This window comes from Ambystoma mexicanum, chromosome 10 (assembly GCF_040938575.1).
Source record: "Ambystoma mexicanum isolate Mex_15411 chromosome 10, UKY_AmexF1_1, whole genome shotgun sequence".
Lineage (NCBI taxonomy): Eukaryota > Metazoa > Chordata > Amphibia > Caudata > Ambystomatidae > Ambystoma > Ambystoma mexicanum.
In genome coordinates, this window is record NC_090932.1 from 289,027,302 (window position 1) to 289,046,536 (window position 19,235).

Sequence of the window (19,235 nt, forward strand, 5' to 3'; positions counted from 1 at the left end):
GAAACCACCTGCTTTCATGGAAGCCTGATTTCAAGGATCTGTCCACTAATTGTGATTTATTTATTCTCCCTCCAGGTTGGATGGCTGGAAAGATCTCCTGTCCATGAAAAGGTAAGGGGGCTTTTGTTTTTTATTGTGGAAGGGTGGTTTATGGATTTGGTGTGAGAAAGCAGAAGCAGAGTATCATGACATGAGTTGATCCTCGGGTGACACTCCCTCTCCCACCCCCAACAAAACCTGACATAAAACATTGCAAGCATCCCATCTGGACCGAACTAGTCCAATCTGCAACCCTTATCGATCAAACCCACCGGTTTCCTGTACCACACCACACCATACACAGCAACTGCCTATATAAGCTCCGTACCTGTTTCCACTCGACCTCTATGTATACTTTCACAACCAATACCAGCTCATACCAATCCACATTATCCCTATCCTATGCCCAACACACCCAGTCGCAGCTGATACCCACCAAACCCCTTCCATACACGTTAACTCATGCACAGCACACCAATCAATGCTCAGCCTCAACCTTTCCTGTATGCAACAAACCCTGCTCCGCTACCTGTTCATGCCACCTCAACCGCTTCCCTTAGTCATCCAATCAAGCCCACAATCTTTCCATACCAACCAATCCTTGCCCATATACTGCATACATACCTTCACAACTCCTACTCGATTCCAGCTCCAGAACTTTACCCACCAACCCAGTGCCTGCCCACTCAATCTCTATTCTCTCTATTCATGTCCATATAACCCCCAACGTGTCGAAAGCAACCCCTGGCCATACCTTAACATCGTCCCTTATCTACCCAATCCAGTAGCAATCCATACCCACAAAACCGAACCACTTCCCATATCCAGCAAGGGCCATCCTTGTCTGCATCCAATAACCTCTTACCATGACCAACTCTAGTTGATCCCCACCATTACGTGTCCATACCCATCAAATCCAACTCTTGTCGATTTCAAACCCCGATCCTGCTCATCACCCCCGAACCTACACATACCTACTAAACTAACCACTGCACAAACCCACCAACTTTTTCCAACATTGAGGAATTTGTTTAACGATGTGAAGGTCCACTTTGACTATATGGTTTGCTCAGGGGCTGGAGTGGGAGAGCATTCTAAGGAGTTTGCTGCATGAATAAAAGTTACACAGACCTTTGTGCATGAGCCTGTTCTTTTACTTGGAAATTGTCTTGCGATGTTGATCCAGGCCAAGCCTGTCAATTGTTGCGCCATGTCCGAAATTGTTTATAGGGACTTGTTGGGCCACCTCATGTGTGGTCCGTCTTTCCGTTTCTGACAAATGGTTTGCGACCAACCTGGCCCTGTCATGTCAGGTATGATACCTTCTATTTGCATAGCTCCTCTTGCCATCGGTTATGGCGTCTGAGTGTTTAGTGGTAGATACTGACATTACTACTCACGTAGCGTCTAGATAAATTGCTGTAGTACCACGTTGTTTAATAAAGTTAATCTAGCCAGAGCTTGTATTGCATTTGTGTTTGCTACAAAGGGTTTTAGGTTGGACGGAATGATGGCTGCTTAACGATACAGCCACAGAAATAAATGGAATATAGCGCATGACAAATTAGTAAAATGCACCCTGTCCTGAGAATTTATGTCCAGGCCCCCTAAATATATTGTAGGAGTGAAAAGCGAGGAGGAACAGTCGGACACATGTATCAGTACGGTAATGGGAGGGGTGGACACGAGTTGGTTTCCACTCGTGCTTTCAAGATTATTTTTTTTTCTTTCAAATCGTACTAGGGTTTCCAAATTAACCAGAAATACAATGGGATAGATCACATAGTGAAGCAGAATCGGCAACAGATTGGGGTCCCCTTGAGATGACAATCGAGGGCTATTGGACATGGCAAAGGGATTTGGAGCAAGTGTACAAACTTCAGAATTCGACAGGAATGTGTGACTGTGGTCTAAATCGGCGCACATCCTTTCTTGGGAACGACTGCACTCGGTCGCATACCAGGGTGATATGCTCTTTGTCCGATCACGTAGACATCGGGAGGCAAAAATCGGCCAACAGAAATGGGATTGGGACAATCCAACACATTTCTTGGCTTCTTTAAAGCAGCATACGTGACAGCCAATCGCATCCGAGCTTGTGAATGGGTGTGGGGGGCGGGGGGGGGGAAACCGAAGAGCCTTCCACAATCTAATGCATTGTACAGGCTTTGTCCGAACCTTTTTGGACTTCTCTGGGTCTCCAAAACAAAGCTGGTCTCCATTTAGGAGCATAAACAAATTGGGAGGAAAGCATGACAAAAATGTAAGTGAATGCGCAAATGTACAGCATTCCAACTAGACTGCATTGGCGCAAAACCCACTCTAGCTGCCTCTTGGGGGAAAAAATTGCAGGGGTGGCATATCCTGGACCTCCCCTTAAATGTTAAAACTATTGTGAGCAGGTGAAGATTGTGCATTCTCCAACTGATGTGGCTTCCTCCATGGGAAGAAGGTCTAACTCGGCAGCAGGGAATTGTAACCATGTGGGCACAGTTCAACTAATGGCAATAGGAAGGGCCTGGTGGGGATGCCCCCTGAATGATTTACCAGCTCTCCTCCTGCCCTACTTGGCTCTTACCTCTATGGCTTTTGTGATAGTCTCGTTACCTGGTATCACGAACCTGATGGTCATGCCATACACTGAGTGCCAACTTGACGAGAAAATGTATTATTACATTGGGGCACAGATGTAGGTGTTCTATTAGATATATAAACCCCCAAAGACTTCCACTATGGAAGGCTGTTTGCACTCTTGGTTCTTTTGTATTTTCAGTTTGAGACGATTAGGAAGGATAATTCTTTACACTTTTTTTTTTTGTAGGACATAGGTCTAAAAGCTTAAGCACGTTTCTATTTTCTGCCTTCCCTTTCGTGACGGATTACTGTTCAGTTGTATGTAGAGAATTGGACGTAGAAGTGATGTCCTTTCAGGAACGTTATTTCTTACAAGATCACTGTTTGGGTTGCAGCTTGATTGTTCCCTGAAGATTTGCAAGGGAGGATTAAGGAGTGCCATCTGTAGGTTTTGGCAAGTGCACAACTGACCACCAAGGAATGCAGAAGTTGCACATGATCTGGACCACCACCGCCATACGTTTATACTGACCATGAATCTTACTCACTCCGGCTGTTTTCTCTGTTTTGTTGGTGTTCTGGCGCCACCATTTGCGTGGCCAAGTGCCTTGAATTTTGGCATGTGGAGTATTCTGAGGGTTGATGCTTCCAGAAGGACTGTGGATCGGTTTCCATCTTTTCACTGGGTGCATGAATTCCTGTGTGGATGTGTTCCAGCCCGTGTAAATAAACTCTGCCAAGAATTCTCTCCCCATCCCTCTCTGCGTTCGTGTGTATACATCCTTGTGGTTAAGGTCCCCTGTCAGTAAAGAATTTGGAGTTAGTTTTGCTACTGTAAACCTTCAGAAAACTTTGCCAAATCGGATGAAAACATGCCAGGACGTGAACTAGCTATGCCAAGAAGAAATTATGTAAAGAATATGAAATGCTGGGATAAGGCACTGGTCGGTTTATAGTGAACGGGCAATGGGCACCTGGGTCAGGGCGACATGAAGGCCGGCGATTGCCTGAATGGCTCGGGCTCAGTGGTATAACCGACACAGAAATGCACCCACTGCTGCCCAATGCCCCCCGCCCTTGCAAACAGTCCTGTCTTTTATAAGCCTACAGCATATTGTCCTTTTAATTAGCAGTGTGGTCTTCAGTTCAGAGATCCATACGCCCAGTTTTCGTTTGGGTTCTTTATACCTCCACGTGTAAAGGGTCTGGGGTTTAGACAGGGAGTTATTACTGGTATGCTTTGCACCAGTCTTCCTTCGTAAAAGCACATCTGCTGGGTGAATGATGAAATGGCTCGCTGTTAGATGTATATCGCCATTAGGAAGTCGCAACGATGACTGCTGCTTGTGTGCACCACCGGCGCCAGCCAGGAGGAGGGGGCGGTTATGTGCGCATGCGGTGAGCGCGCAGCCTCCTCCTCCTCCTCGGAGGAGAGCGGCAGGTGTTGCAGTGCGCCAGAGAGCTCTCGTCCAGTGCTTTTCAGTCCTCTCTAGCACGAACCTGGTCTTTGGCGAAGAGCCGGCTCACGCTTCCCCGGGGGATATTTGTGCAGTCCATCTTTAACCCAAAGCTACTTCAAGCGGCTAAAATGAAATGTCTATACGCTCGCGGTGCGTTTCCTGGGGCCTCCGGCATCTCTGTAATATCATGCACATCACTGGCAATGGGGCACCGTTTTGATCACAGTATGGAAGAGCCTGGGGCATACGTACCAAAATTAATTCGGGAGAAGCTAGTCCAGTCCTGATTTTGAATTTGCATTGTGCTGTTGTCCTGGATTTACAATGGGGCAATCCGAGCTAAAAGTCCCAAAATGCAAAGTTTAAAACGAGGACTGTGCTAACTTTTCCCAAATCGACTGGGTAATGGCATGTATGCATGTGATGGGTCCAGTGAAAGCACAGCGCAGAACCCAACTGGAGCCAGGCATCCCCTCCTCCTGTTTCATTCACACAGTAAATTAAAGTGGCACTTTCACCCATGCAGTGATCTACTGTCAGAGTATTTCTTTCCAGGATTTGCATGTCCGTGCCAAACTAAAGCTGCAATGCGAACATGTATGGTCTGAAACCTTTGCAACCAGAAAACATGGCATCCACACTTGACCAATCTTGGCCCAATCACTCAACTTAAATGGGTAATATTTCATGTGGCTGCCACAGTTCGGAGTTCGGATCACTTCGAAATGATTGTTAAATATGCACTAAACAAAACCCCCTAATTTGCTGCGAGGTCATGGGGGTGGAGGGGGGGGGGCAGAGAAGTGTTGCCCACAACTCGTTTTTATAAATTGTGCCAGTTTAAACACGGATACCTTGTGCTCAAACAATTATGAAATTATTGTAATTCTTGGGCTCTTTGAAGTGGGTTGCATTTTTTTTTCCTATTTTTTTCATAGTTTTGGTGGTCAGCCAACACGTGTTTTGACCTCCTCAGGGTCTTTATGAAGGCTGTTTGGTACATTTAGTGTGCATTGTGTAACATATTGTAATGCATGGTAAGTGATTTATCATTTGTGAATGACACTTGGAGGAATAAGGACATCAGTTTGATGTATGAGTTTTATACAAACACATTTTTATTGCACATATTGAATGCTAACACAATTGGCGACATAGTTGTTAATTATAAATTACGTGCAGACATATTATTGTTCGATGTATTGAATATGAACATTGGGGGCGGGTTCGGGGGGGGGGGGGGAGAAATGAAGAGGACCGGGTTGAATGTTAGTTTAATGCTATTGCTTTTGGTTCATTGTTTCATAAGGGCCCTATAGTTGGGCTTTTGAGTTTAGGTGGCCTGGCTAGGAAGTATTTAGTGGGCATTCCGGTCTGCTATGGGTGGTGGCTGTAGGGTCTCCACATACTACCCAGTTTGTGAATGAGGAGCTGGGAGGTCACACAGGTTTTGAGCAAGGGGATTGTAGCCTAGAAATGAGGTCTTTCAACCGGTTCTCAGTCTCCCACCATCCAGCATACGTGGGTGCTGCCTTTTTCTCACTAGTGCCTGCTGAAAGACAGACGATGCATCACTTAAGGTTTAAGCTTGCTTGAAGCTGTACAAACAAGACCACTGTCTGATCACTAAAAGTAGCTGAGCTTTACAGTTTTGTCTATCCAAGTCTGGAAAGTACAGTTGCAAAACACAGGTGATTTTTTAGGTTGACTTTACTTGGGGACATGTAAAGTTCCTTTCAAAATGCTGGTTTTATATATTTGTCGGGTAGGTTTATTTTGTGTATTAACTTTATGAAACCATTAATCGTTTTTGCTTCTTAACGTGCGTTAACACACATTTATTTCATCTAGAGATGAGGAGATATGTGGTGAAGTGCCTAAAGTGCAGATTGGGATCAGATCCAATCTTGCGGGAAGTGTGGGTCCCTTGACAAAACAGTTTTCAGTGTGCTGAATCTTCCTACATTGGGATGTCTGGTATAGGTTCCTTTTCTGGGGGCAGAGAGGAAGGAGGATGCCATGGATTAGGATTTTGTTGTCCGAGTTGAGTCATGGTAACTGGTATATGAGGTGTTTGTGTTTGGTGATGTGGTGGCAGATGACAACGTATGCATTATTTTGCAGCTCGGCGTGTCGAAAAAGCTAAGCTTGGCCGCAAGCAAACGTTATGGGGTTCAAGGCAGTCCATGCATACATGTAGGTTCACATTGAATGCACAGAGAATCGTAACAATTGATCCCAGAAGCAATAAGAGCCTTGATCATTATTGTGAATTTTTACTAGCAATACTGGTCTTTTGGGAGAAGGCACATGAGTGTTTATTTACATTAACAGTACTGGAATTGCTGGCAAAACCATTATGAATGATGTGTGTTTAAAGACAGAGTTGGCATTTATTGGATTTTTTTTCTTTCTATTTTAGTCCACAGAACCAATGCTGGTACACAATTTTTAATTGAAAATGTACTGTAAAATTCACCATTTTAGCCTTTTTTTTTTTTTTTAAGAGGATTCTTGTTGCAGGGGGAGATTCCCACCCCTCCAAGTCTTTTGTTTGATAATCCTGCATTAAATCACACTCGCATCTGTTAGTGGGAAATGGTCACGCCTCTCCATTGAAAGAATGTACCTGCAACCACAGTTCGCCTGCATTTTTCACTGTAGGTCTTGTGCCGTCCACTTGCAGCAGAGCTTCTGCCTTGTGCGGGGCAGATGACCGATTCTGTAGTCCACGTTTCTCTTGACTGAAACAAGGACCGGCAGACTGTGTCTCCCACGATATGGGGCCATTAGGCACTATTGGGCTACCAACCATGCTGGAGCTGCCCACTGCAGGGTACTCGGGCGGAGTGGATCTGTGCCACTTTGGCAATCCCTTACCTTGTATGGTTCATGCCCCCATCACTTGGAGATCTGGTACCCATTCCATCTGCTCCATGTCCTACCTTTCTCTTACGACTCCCTTAAAGCAACCTTTTTGACTCCAATCCTTATATCCCCCCAATTCCCCAACCCCCCCCCGTGTTCCATTAATTTCACAGGGCGTTTTGTAACTTAATTGGATAGTCATTTTTTTTACATCCTTTTTTATTTTTCATTTATGGCATTGCAAGTAAATAAAAGCAATGGAACTAATACATGGCAGAATACGGCAAGGTGCAGTCGCAACAGTAAATAGTTTGGGTGCGAACACTGGGATATTTTTGATCAAGGGTTCCTCAATCCGCCTGCCAGTTAAGTCAGTGTTTCGAGCACATCCGAGGGCTGGGGCTTTACGTGCTGTCCCCGGGAACTGTTCTGCGTAGTCAAAAAAAGGGAGGATAGTTTATGGTGAAATTGCCCCATCTTGTTCAGGAGTATAAACATGTACAACCCTTTTACCGAAAGCACAAAGTAAATTACATTGACATGGGTGTTTCCTATTTTAGTGTCACTGTTGCTACTATTCAGAGGAGCCTCTTGCTGCCTTTCAATGCTATTGAGATATCTGTCACACTTTTCACTAAGTGGAAACTCCTGGACAAGACACATGCTTAGTTAAAACTCAAATGTATTTAAATAAAAAAGCCAAAGGTTCTCCCCTTACTTTATGCATGGTAAGTTGTCACTGTGAAATCTCAATGCACTGTAATAACTGATATACAGAAATAAAATTGGCCTGCCTGTGACATTGCACTAACACACCTTTCACACATGTAGTCACACCATATATCAAGTGACTTTATTTCTAACATTTCTAATCCCAAATAATGAAATGCCTCCTCGAAGCAGTATTTCCGTTCTGTGACAAACTTGCAGCTGAGTGGTCTTCAAGCACTGAAACCATGTCCGTTTGGGTGAACTGAGACCGAATCCAGGGTGTAAACCTGACGGGTCTGTGGAAGGACGGCTGGGTGGAAGGTGGGGGGGGGGGGGAGAGTAAGCTGGACAGCAAGGCGGGAAGTCACAACAAAAGGGAAAGATAACATAAGGTTGAGTGATGGTGATTGCTGGTAACATATATATGGTATGGGTTTTTACCAAAACAGCCGCAGAAAGAATTAAGAACTGTTGATATTAGACAATTCAAGTTATCCTGTCAGCTAGAAGCGCCATGTGGTTTTATTTAAAATCAAGTTATGGACGAGTGATGGTCTTGAGGTGATCGAGAGTTCCTGTGCGTTGTGGGGACTTAAAAACCAGGTATTCTTGAGTACTTGAGAACTCTAGTCCTGTTGAGGCTGCTGACAAAGGTGTCTGAGCCGAGTGTTGGCTGAATGGAAGTTAAGGGAAATAAAAGGGCAATCTGACAAATCTTCCCATACTAGGTAATACTAGGACAGCTTCCAGTGTAGGGGAGAGTTGAAGCAAAAAAGAGTCTTAAAGAGGAAGTGGCCTGCCTGGAAACTACACTATTGCTATCCATTCAATCTCGCTAATAGATGTAGTATAATATGTCGGACATTGTGCTGCTCATTTTATGACAAACAAGGTAAACTGTGTACTGTATACAGTAAAGCCAGGCGTCTGCAACCTGCAACTCTCCAGATGTTGTGGACTTCGACTCCCATGATCCCTCCACATTGACAATGCTGGATGTGGGATGATGGGAGTTGCATTGCAAAACCTCTGGCAACCAAAATAATGCAGCAGACTTTGTCTGTACAAGATCAATTGTACGTTAAATGAATTACAACAGAAGAACAATGCTCGTAGAAACATCTATACACACTCGCTGTATCCTTGCATATTACTATGGAAAACCGAAGACTGTTTCAGTTAGTCTAGATCCGGAAGGCCGATTTTGTCCAAAATGTATGATTTGGACAAGGAATCTGCTACTCTCCACACAGCAATTTACAGTTTAATCTCCTTCCATATACTGCTGGCACAGAATTTGTTGAATTTTAAACCAAGCTCCAGTTTACCCCCACCTTGGCTGCTAGCACATGTCAAATTGCAGGTATCGTACCAAATTACATTAATGTAAATCAAAACTTGCAGCCTACCCCACGTACAAACGAATCTGGAAATGTAAACCCACAACCAAGAACACCCCCATGTCTGTCTGATACAAATGTGTATTTTATGTGTGTGCCTAAATAATACTCTACAATAATGCCCCTAAAAGAGAAAACAATACGAAATAAACGTACCTTCCACAAAAAGCCAAATCTAGACTATACAAATTGTCACAGAAACAAAGTTAAGGAAAGAGCATGCCACCTAACTCGGCCCCTCACCATCTCGAATGCAGGGTCATGGCTGCACAAAGTGAGACCAACACGAACCTCAAATCACCCATTTTAACTAGTTTCGTGCGCTCCCAGTCACCCTCCAAGCATATCCCATAGGTCAGGAGCCCCAGTTAAGACTCCCCCTCCCCCCCCTTCCATCCAGGTGCACCCTTTTTTGTGGTAAACCTGAAACCTAACTGAAGTGAGGCATTATTCCGCCACCTCTCGCTTAAGGCAGTCGCCATGTATTTTTTTTTTCTTCTTATAATCCATATTTATTGGCATTGGGGATGAACACTGCCTCACCTCTCTATGCTGTACCATCACACGTGATCTCCATATACTCGCACTGATTGCTGCCACATAAACGCACCTACTTCAAGAAGGACTTGAGACCGATGAATCTCCACGTCTGTTGTGGCGTTTGCTCCTGAACCTCCAATACAAGGTTCATTTTGTCCCAGTAATCCCCTTCTCCAGAAATGCTGGTGCGCAGACAGTATAGCAGGTACCGCCTGTCTCGCATGTGCTCTGCGCCTCTGGTTTTCACTTACTTGAATGGTTTCCTTTTTTTCGGTACCATCTTTGGGCCTGATTCATGGAAGTGTTTTATAATGGCGCAATGCCACAGGAAAACGTTCTTTGCAACATCACGCCTGTGTACCCTATGCACATTTCCACCTACACCCCAAGCAACTGGTGAGCACATCTAGGCCAGGGAGTGCCGATTTCCCCATGGCCTGCAACTCCCTTTAGTCCTTTCTTAGACTCCCCATGGGCCACCTCGGGTTCTCTCACTAGTGCCCCAAGGACACCATACACGGAGGCATATTAATACAACATTTTGAAATTCTTTGTTTATTCATCTTCAGGTTTTAAAAGCAAAGTGCTGGGGCTATGTTGGTCCTACCCCGCCCCAAATATTTATACTATTCGAACTCCAGTCTTGGAAGATTTGGGGAAAGATTTTTTTGATTGTAGCCCTGTACGGAACAGAGTTTGTGCATATATATATATATATGAAGGACTCCGGCTTCCCCTCCCTTTTGACACTTATAGGTGATACTCACCACACAATTAACAGATATTCATAACTGATCTGTACATATAATAGATCGCCACATTTGCATTATGCAACATATTTTAATTTTTTGAATGATTTTGCTGTTACCATGTGGTCTCTAGTTTGGACCGTCACATTTATTCTGCCTATAATGGTATATCATATATTTACATACATGTCACAGACGTTCTGATATATATAAAACAAAAATTGTGAAAGGTTTAGTATTCTGTTACTTGGAGTATAGCAATAATGTCCATACGCCTATCTAGTCGATACCTATAGTATTTCAAGCACGAACAAATATTCACTAAAATTTCTGTATTTGTTCTGGTGCTTTCTCAGGACTGATGGAGAAAGGGGGTGGGGGAAGCTGTAGGAATGAGCTGTGGTCCTCCGCACCGTTGGTCTGATGGAGTGTCTAAAGTAGACGGGAGAAAAAGATTAAAAGAACCTGTTAAAATTGGGGTGTCTATGTGGCTGGTTAAGGAGCCAAGGAAGTGTGGTAAAATCGTACCCATCTTAAGTAGTTTCTGTGCCTCGGGTATACATATTATTTTTATTCTTTCTTGCGCCGCCTTCAGTGCGGTATTGGTGGGGACTGTCATCGCCTCTGATGTGGTGGACCTCTGATCTTTCAAATCTGTTAAGATAGTGCCACTGGTTGGTCATCGCGTATCATATTTTTGCATGCAGTGCTGCTGAATTATTTAGCCTGTTCGAAAAAAAATACACAGGGGTTTGTGTAGTGGATGCCAGGTCTGTTGATCATACTTTGCATGCAGTGCTGCTACATGGTATGGCCTGTGCCTTCAAAATGGACAGGGGTTTGTGCCTGGGCAGTGCGCAGCCGGGTATTGGCCAGGGGCTGACAGAGCGCTGTGGGCTGCTCGTGCAGTGTACCAGGAGTCCTATAATAGGGTCGTGAGTGGTCCGTGATCTATGGCTCTTACAAGTACAGCGGATAAAAATCCGAGCTGGGAGAGGTGTGAGCAACTGGGGGGGAGCCATAAGCCCAATGTGGGCTGTTGCTCTTACCTGCGAGTCACTAAAAGAGCTGTATACTGCCGAGTCGTTGTGCAGCAGTCTATGTGCATGTGCAGGGACGTGGACGCTATGAGCCCTGTATAAACCAGTGATTGGTGGATGCTCTGGTCGCTAGGCAACTGCAACACGTGACTAGGTTGGGCCATGCTCGTGTTCAATTCTTATAAGCGCCCCCAGAGGGCGTGTATGATTACGCGCTGATGTCTGATCTGTATGATCTTGTATTTCCAATATGATTGCGGGCTTTGTGTGCTTCGCTGTGTATGCGCACTTCAAATAAGGGGTGCAGTGGAGCCTGTTGCGTGCTGGACCTACTGGTAAAATCACGTGTGCATTGCCCCCAAATCATGCCCTTGTGACTATTTACACATCCTGTGCGTGCACATATTTACTCATGGTAGCCATGTAGAACAGCCCTGATAAAAACCTATGTGTTGGTCAGGTGGCCGCGGGTTTGTGGACACACGTGTTGCCTGTGGGGTATTGGGCGGATTATTCATTGCATTTCGTTACATCATATGGTACATTGAGCAGATAAATCGTGGTGCTACATAACAATTCTTTGGAGTCGTATTATGAGATATCCCATGTAATACAGCCCAAGGGTATTGCCCAAGAAATAGACACGCAGGTCTATGTTACAATGACAGTCAGGTTGCGTATTTCCACTTACTTGCAACATTGGAACCTGGGTGTGTTACGGCCCACGGTGGCAGATGTTGCCACCATTTGTAGTGCCACTATGTACACAAGTGTCATCGGTACCAGTTTGGCGCGTGCACCCTTCTGCTTTGATGCTATAAAACGATAGGTATCCCACATGATGATCACTGCCGATTTCCTAGAGCACTACCAGGTGTCTATGCTGTCTGAATGCCTAGTTGGTGGAAGTCCCTATGATTGCCCAGATTTCTAATCCATGGACAAATGCTACACATGTGTTAGCTGACTGGAAGACCTGTCTGTGTTGGCAGGTATGGTTGGATGATCGTTCCTTAGAAGAAAATGCTCCACTCGATGGAAATGTTGAGTCTGTTCCTAACTGTCTCCAAAGGGTGGATCCATTTCTGTTCTAGTTTCCTTCGATCTAGATCGCGGTCGCCTCCTCTGGCGCTAACTGTTTGGATGATGCACCATCGGAAGTCTGTATGTTTGTGTTTGAGCTTTGAAAAGTGTGCAACCATGGGTTTGTCCTCTTGAGTTTTTCAGGCACGATCCGTGTTCGCAGATACACTGCCTAATTTCCTGTTTTCTTTTGCCTATGTACAGTAGGTTGCACAGGCATTTTATTGCATAAATGCTCCATTTGGTGAGACAGTTGGTGAAGGTTTTGTATTTCCAAGTTGTCACATTGAGTAGGACTTCTTTTTGGTCCTAGGTCAGGCTGCAGACCGAACATCTTCCACATTTGTAGTGCCTCACTACAGGTGGAAGGTGCCAGAGGTTAGTTTGGTTATCTCTTTGATTTTTTGCGATAGGGTATGTGTGGACTAATCGGTCTCCGAGGTTCTGGCTCCTCTGGCAAACCTAGGTTTTTCTGGGGTGAATGAATCGGTGTTCAGGAGGTTCCAGTTGTAAGGATAGTTCTGATCTCATTGCTGACTGGTGTAAAAGTAGTCGCGTATGTCATTTTTTTGTGTTCTTCTCTTTGATATTTTGTAAGACAGTTTTCTCTGTTGGTGTCTCTTGCCGTTCTCTGTGCGTTGTGGATTACCGGGGATGGATATCCTCTTGCTTTCAGGCAAGTTTCCAGATCTTTGCATGTCTATCTTATTCAGGTAATGTCGTACAATTTCTCCTTATCCTCAAATTGGCCGAATGGGAGATTTTGTCTGAGTGCTTGGGGGTGAAAACTCTTGAAGTTCAATAGTGTGTTCTTGTCTGTCGGTTTGCGGTATAAGGATGTAACAATTGTACCTAGTCTGTGAACTGGATATCTAGGTCCAGAAAAGGGATGAGTGTTGTCCTGATGCCTCGTGACTTTGATGCAGGGATCTATATTGTTGAGCCATGTATGGAATTCCTGGAGTGTGATTGATGTTACTCTCCATATTGTGAAGATGTTGTCAATATATCGGACCCACCCAATAAGTTGGGGTTTGTATTTGTTGGTGTCACTGTAAATATGTGTAGTTTCCAGATTGTCCATGTACAGATTTGCCACGTCTGGTGCAGAAGTAGATCCCATGCTGCTCCCTCATATATGTTGGTAATATTGTCCTTGGTACATGAAGAAGTTTTCTGATAAAGCTATCCAGTTGCATTCTTGGTTGAATGATATAGGGGTGTACTGGTCTACTCTTTTGTCCAAATAGATTTTCAGTATGTCTATGCATTATTTTTGCGGGATACTGGTATACAATGCTTCCACGTCAAGTCACCAGGATGTCATTTGGTTGGAGTGTGATGTTGGCTAGGTGGTGGATCATTGCTGTGGTGTCCTGGATTGTAAGTGATTTCAATCCGGCACTTCACCCAAGTCAACGCCTAGCGTGTAATGCACAACTGAAATCCTTGTTTATTTGTGTCTAAAAGTTATTTTATTCAGAACGATGTACCACTCATCACGCCCCTCTCCTGGAAATTACTGAAATTGTTTAAATTCTTATGGGAGCCACTTTAGATAGTTACAAACACTAGCAATGATTTAATACTAAGAAGCAATGTGAAATCTTAAAACTGAGGTCGGAAGCAATCAACAGCAGTTTTACACGTGTCCGAAATTCCCTAAATGAAAATTTGCAGCAAACTTTTCAGCGCGCGATAATCGCGATTACGGGAGAACTATATATGGATTTGGAATGCAGTTTTAGATGCGAATTAAAGCTGTGGATGTCGGCTACAATCAAGCGCGATTTATGGACGTTTTAGTGGAGGTCGTTTTTCTGCGATAGGCGCAAGAATGGGAAAACAGGAATACACTTTTAAAAGACAAATGGGATTTCTTATACTAGATTATGACTATAGAAAGAGAATTCCACACGTGAATCTCCATTCCTGGCCAGGGACCCTTCACGTGGTGGATACTCGCTTTCATTCTTGGATTCAAATATTTTATTCACAACACTAATGATTTATGATTTTAGAAAACAAATGAGAAACTTGGTGCAAGAAAAGTTCTGACAATTCTGAATACAAGAGAGGATGGGTTTAAGATGGGGATTGAACTAAGCAAAGTACATATACATGTTTTTACACGGACCCGTCAGGATTCTGGTCCGTCAAAATTTCTGGTCAGGAAAGGGAATCTGGTTCTGGGGCAGACTGCTGGGCACACCAGATTGGACTGGGACTGTTCACAGCACGGCACGGACTGGATCGGGTCTGCAATGGTTCTGGTCACGGCACGAACTAGATCGGGTCTGCAATGGTTCTGGTCACACCTCGGCACTGGATTGGATCTTTTGGTTCTGGTAATAATTCTTTTAGCAGGCAAGCAGCACAGCCCGGCCCAGCTGTTTCTTTTGTTCCCCATAGATTTCTGGGGTTGGTTCTGGAAATGTAGCTGAAAATGGTTCTGCTATGCAATGGGCCTTTCTGCTTGCCAAGTTTCTGGAGTCTGGAGCAAGGAAGATGGATGGTTCTGCTTCAGGGTGAATCTGTGTGTGTTTTGCGAGTGCTGAGCTGTTTCTATGTATGCTTATGATATAGGGGTGTGCGCGCGCTGGATTATCCTAAACTCGCCCCGTTGCTAGGGATTGGTCAGGGTCTCCTCTCCCTTGATAGGAGGAGAAAAACAGTGTGTTGTCATGATGTGGGTTTACGAGGCCTAGAGTCCACCCCTCGCCTCTTGATCACAAAATCTACTTTTGGTACAATGCATATTTACAAATGTGCAACCTCTATAAAAATAACATATATAGATTACATATTTTGTGTAGCAGATACTCCTCCGAACCTCGTCGCTGTAAGATCTTGTGTCTGCTTTTTACAGAATATCGCCCTTTTTGTCCAGAACACAATGTGCAATTTCGGAGCAAATTTCTACAAATGTGTGCATTGAGTATGGGCATAAGTGTATGAAGTCTCATGCTTCTGTCAAGTTTCACCCATGCATCCAGAAATCACATTGACAATGCTGTTATTTCTATAATTTTCACAATTTTACATAGTAAGTTTATATGTATTTAAACAAAATGTTCTTTGTCAATGTCCAGCCACAGATGGCTGTCTGTCTCTGCCTCCTTCTCCCTGCAGCTCAGAAGCAGTCTCCTCCCAGTTCCTCCTGGGCCCATGCCATTTTACGACCCTTCACACTTGACAGTTCCTGTAGCCAGAGGATGTCCATTGTCTCCTTCCCACAGCAGCCCAAATTCTCCTCCCACCCTATAATCACATAGGTGTGATTTCCTGGTGGAAAGAAGCAGAAGGGAGAGGCATTTTGCCTCTGTGGGGGGAAGCCGTTTTACTGGTTTGGTTGTTTTTAGTCCGGCTTAAATTCAAGTTATTCTGTTGCATTTTTTTCTTGGTTTAAAATAAACTTACGATTTCAAAACAAGCAGCTAGAACACTGATTCCAGGTCTAAACCATGGGATTAAACAGTTACAACCTAGGTTACTCTCAATAACAGGCCACTTAGTTTTCAACCATTAGATTTCAGTTGTACAAGTTTAAATTCTATCATGCAGGCTTCTGACAGCTGTCATTCAGGCGGCTGAGGGTACTGCGGCCAGATTCTGACAGATTTCCCAGGCCGGTAACTTTGGCTGTGGATATTTCTTTGAAACTTTCTGCTTTTCAGGACGTATGTTCATAATGATTTCTTGAAATAAGTGAATTGTGACGCCCAGCAAGAATATTGGATGTTTGAGGGTGTTTTATACTGGCATGCTGCAGTTTCAGCAACCAGGAAAAAGCAAGATTTTGGATTTCTTTCAGCAAAGCACTGCTTTTGCCTCTGTGCTCCCATTTTCCTTGTTGGGCAGCCCGTTGACATGTTTCAGGAGTGCGCTTTCTGTTCCACCACTGACAACATGCATGGCAGATTGGGCAGCCGTCTTTTTGTGTTGCAAAGCGCGATTTCCATAGGTTTTGGCGCGCTTGAGGGTTTTGCGGCATTTTGATATTTCTGGTGCCAATAGAGCACAGGGATACCACATGGTAGAGCAAAAGTGGGTCAATACATCCCACAGTATGTAGGACATCATTTGTTTCACGCTTGAGCATAGAAAGATGTGTATATGGACAGGGGTTCTAGGAGAGAGCTTATTGCTGATACCATGGGTCTTCATGGTGGTGTAATCTCGTTTTTATGTATTTTAGAGATGCAATAAAATGCTGGTGTTACGGGATGTTCTTTTATGAGGAAAGACTTTTCATCCTCATCTATCCATCCTTACGGAGATTGGCAATACATATACATGTGCCAGAGTTCGATGTGTTGGTGGTTTTATGAATGCCTCTTGGCAATCTGTACTCTGCAAAGTATGAATTGCTGTAGAAGACTGCTAACAGTAAAGCTCCTATTGTGCACTGTCAATCAGCCTCTCTCTCTCCTTCCCAATTATGCCAAGTTACTGGCACTGCCCTAGATCTTTTGCTGAGTATGGCATATTTAGAAATTGCCCGACATTCAGGTACTGTTCTGGTTGGGGCAAGTCAGTTGTGCCTTACTTGTGTCGGAGGCTGCCATAGCATTGTGGGTCCTTCAGAGGTGCTGGCGTGTTGATGCATAGCTCGGTCAGTAATGCCTTCTAATGAATCTAACCCCAAGGTTCAGTAGTCTGTAATCCTGAGAGGGCTTGTTGAGCATTAGAAAGGCAGTAGATATATCTACTTAATGTGCAAGTCCAAGCCAGACCACAGCGCAGGCAAGCTACTGTTCATCGGGGCTGTTTGCTGTCGTCGTGAATGTAGTTTTGTTTGTTTTTAAATGGGCTCAATTAAACCCGTCATTCTACAGCACAGTAAAAGCCCGTTCAAACCGTTCAAATGTTTTTTTTAGGGGCGGGGGGCTGCCAGCACTTAGGTGATTTTTGCTTCTACCAGATTGTAGACATTTAACCATTTGGACTAAGACATTGTCCTGCAGATTGGGTGGCAGGTAATTAAAGACAAAATACCAAATCACCCGCATTGGTACCCCTTCAGTCAATCAGATTGGCTGTATTATGAAAAATAAATAAAAGCAGGATATTTCGTTAATTTCATGTATTTTTGGCAGGCAGCTTCTGCCCAGAGGTGGAATCCCCAAAGATGGTAGCTTGGCCCTGGCCCCCACATCCACGCCATTGTTTTACCTAACATTTTGAGACAGTACAACACTTCTTAGGATCTTCTATTCTTCGGTGAGACAGAACCTGCAAGTCTCTGCAATGATTCCTCTGCGGTATTGTCATAGCGTGCCTGCAATTTTAGCACTGCAACAACACTATGAATTAAGGACTTCCAAAAAGGTATGCGTTACACTAAATGGAGCAATAGTGTCATAAGTTCCATTCCCAGTAGAGACTTGATGGATTTAATAGCTGTGGAGTCTGAACTTCCCGCTCACCCTCATTAGCAGGTGTGCTTTGCACTGGTGTGGTGAACATTCTTACGGCCTTTCTCTCCTTGCTCTGACATTTCACAGCCCATGCCACAGTGTCGGACCCATTTTTCTTATCTCCACTGGAAAGGTAATCCTTTTCCATAACCACCCTCCCCATTTAGGAACGCAACCGAGTGACAGTGGCAACTGGAATGGGCAACTTTAGAAAAAATGACAGGTTCATTTATGCAATCTGGCAAGACTCACAGACCAAGATCAGGCAATACATTGGGCAATATCAAAGGTGCAACATAAATATATGGGTCTTCAACTGTGCTGGATTAACTTCATTGTTTCTTCACGTGCCAGTGTTTTTACAAACAATGGGTGGTATTAAATGCCTACCTCCTGTAAAGACAAAACTCTCTCACATACATAAACGCACGGAAAGGCACAGAGCAACCGAACATGTTGGGCAGAATTTAATGGGCCTTGGTCACTAACATGGTTGATATTTGATCCATGTAATGGACTTTACAGGCATTAACTTGCATCTGCTGCAGTGATGGTCAATTCGATTATATCCCCTTTGCCTTACATTATCAATAGCAAAACTCATGGGGAGGCTCTCCTTTTATAACACACTTCACACCAGTGGGTGGTTTCTAAGCATGGGATCAGGATTCGAACCTGTGTTGCTCTGCATTGTCTTGCTTCCAAAACGAACGCTTTGCCCCTCAGCTACCCTCCCATTGAGCTATCCTCTCCCTTTTGTCGACAACAGAGCCAAGTGAATCTTGAGTTATCACAGCAGAGCTCTGGGTGAATGAAACCTGGTGTTCTCCTGCATCTCTCTGTGGGAGGGCTGGCTGTTATCAGGAGCTCTTAATTAAGCCTGGGCGTTAAGGCTGCGTTTTATTGGGAGCAAAACTCTGGGCGAGTGGGGCTATTGCTAAGAACCAAGATCCCAGTGGCTTTGGCATTATCGAGAGCAGAGCCTTTGAGTGACTTTTTAAGTGACTGACTGCAGCTCTTAACGAGTCTGGACATGAGCATCAGAGCTGCTTGCATTGTGGAGAGCAGACCCTGTATTTCATAGCAGTGTTTATGACGGACATTACCTTGGCGGTAGCACATTTCTGTTATGGGCAAAATCGCTGTTTTAATGCACACGCGTGCAACGTTTCCTGTTGTGATCTAGGGGTTACACTTGGCAAAAAATCTGTGATGAAAGTAGAGGCCTGATGCATACATGACCTGAATCTAAAAGGTTCCTGTCCGATTTATCTTTGAAATAGGTCTTATGTTTGATATAGCTAAGAAGAGCTAGCTCTGTTGCTGCTAAGACTGCAGCTGTACTTAAACA

At 44.3% G+C, this 19,235-nt stretch overlaps 1 protein-coding gene across 3 annotated transcripts in view; it reads left to right on the forward strand.

The window, feature by feature from the left end:
* The window catches only part of LOC138491357 (heparan-sulfate 6-O-sulfotransferase 1), a 312,459-nt gene that overhangs the window by 98,026 nt on the left and 195,198 nt on the right, over positions 1–19,235 (forward strand). For all 3 annotated transcript variants that reach the window (XM_069617852.1, XM_069617851.1, XM_069617853.1), the window contains exon 2: positions 76–111. In XM_069617852.1, the coding sequence (XP_069473953.1) occupies positions 76–111 (36 nt within the window). The remainder of the gene's footprint in view (positions 1–75; positions 112–19,235) is intronic.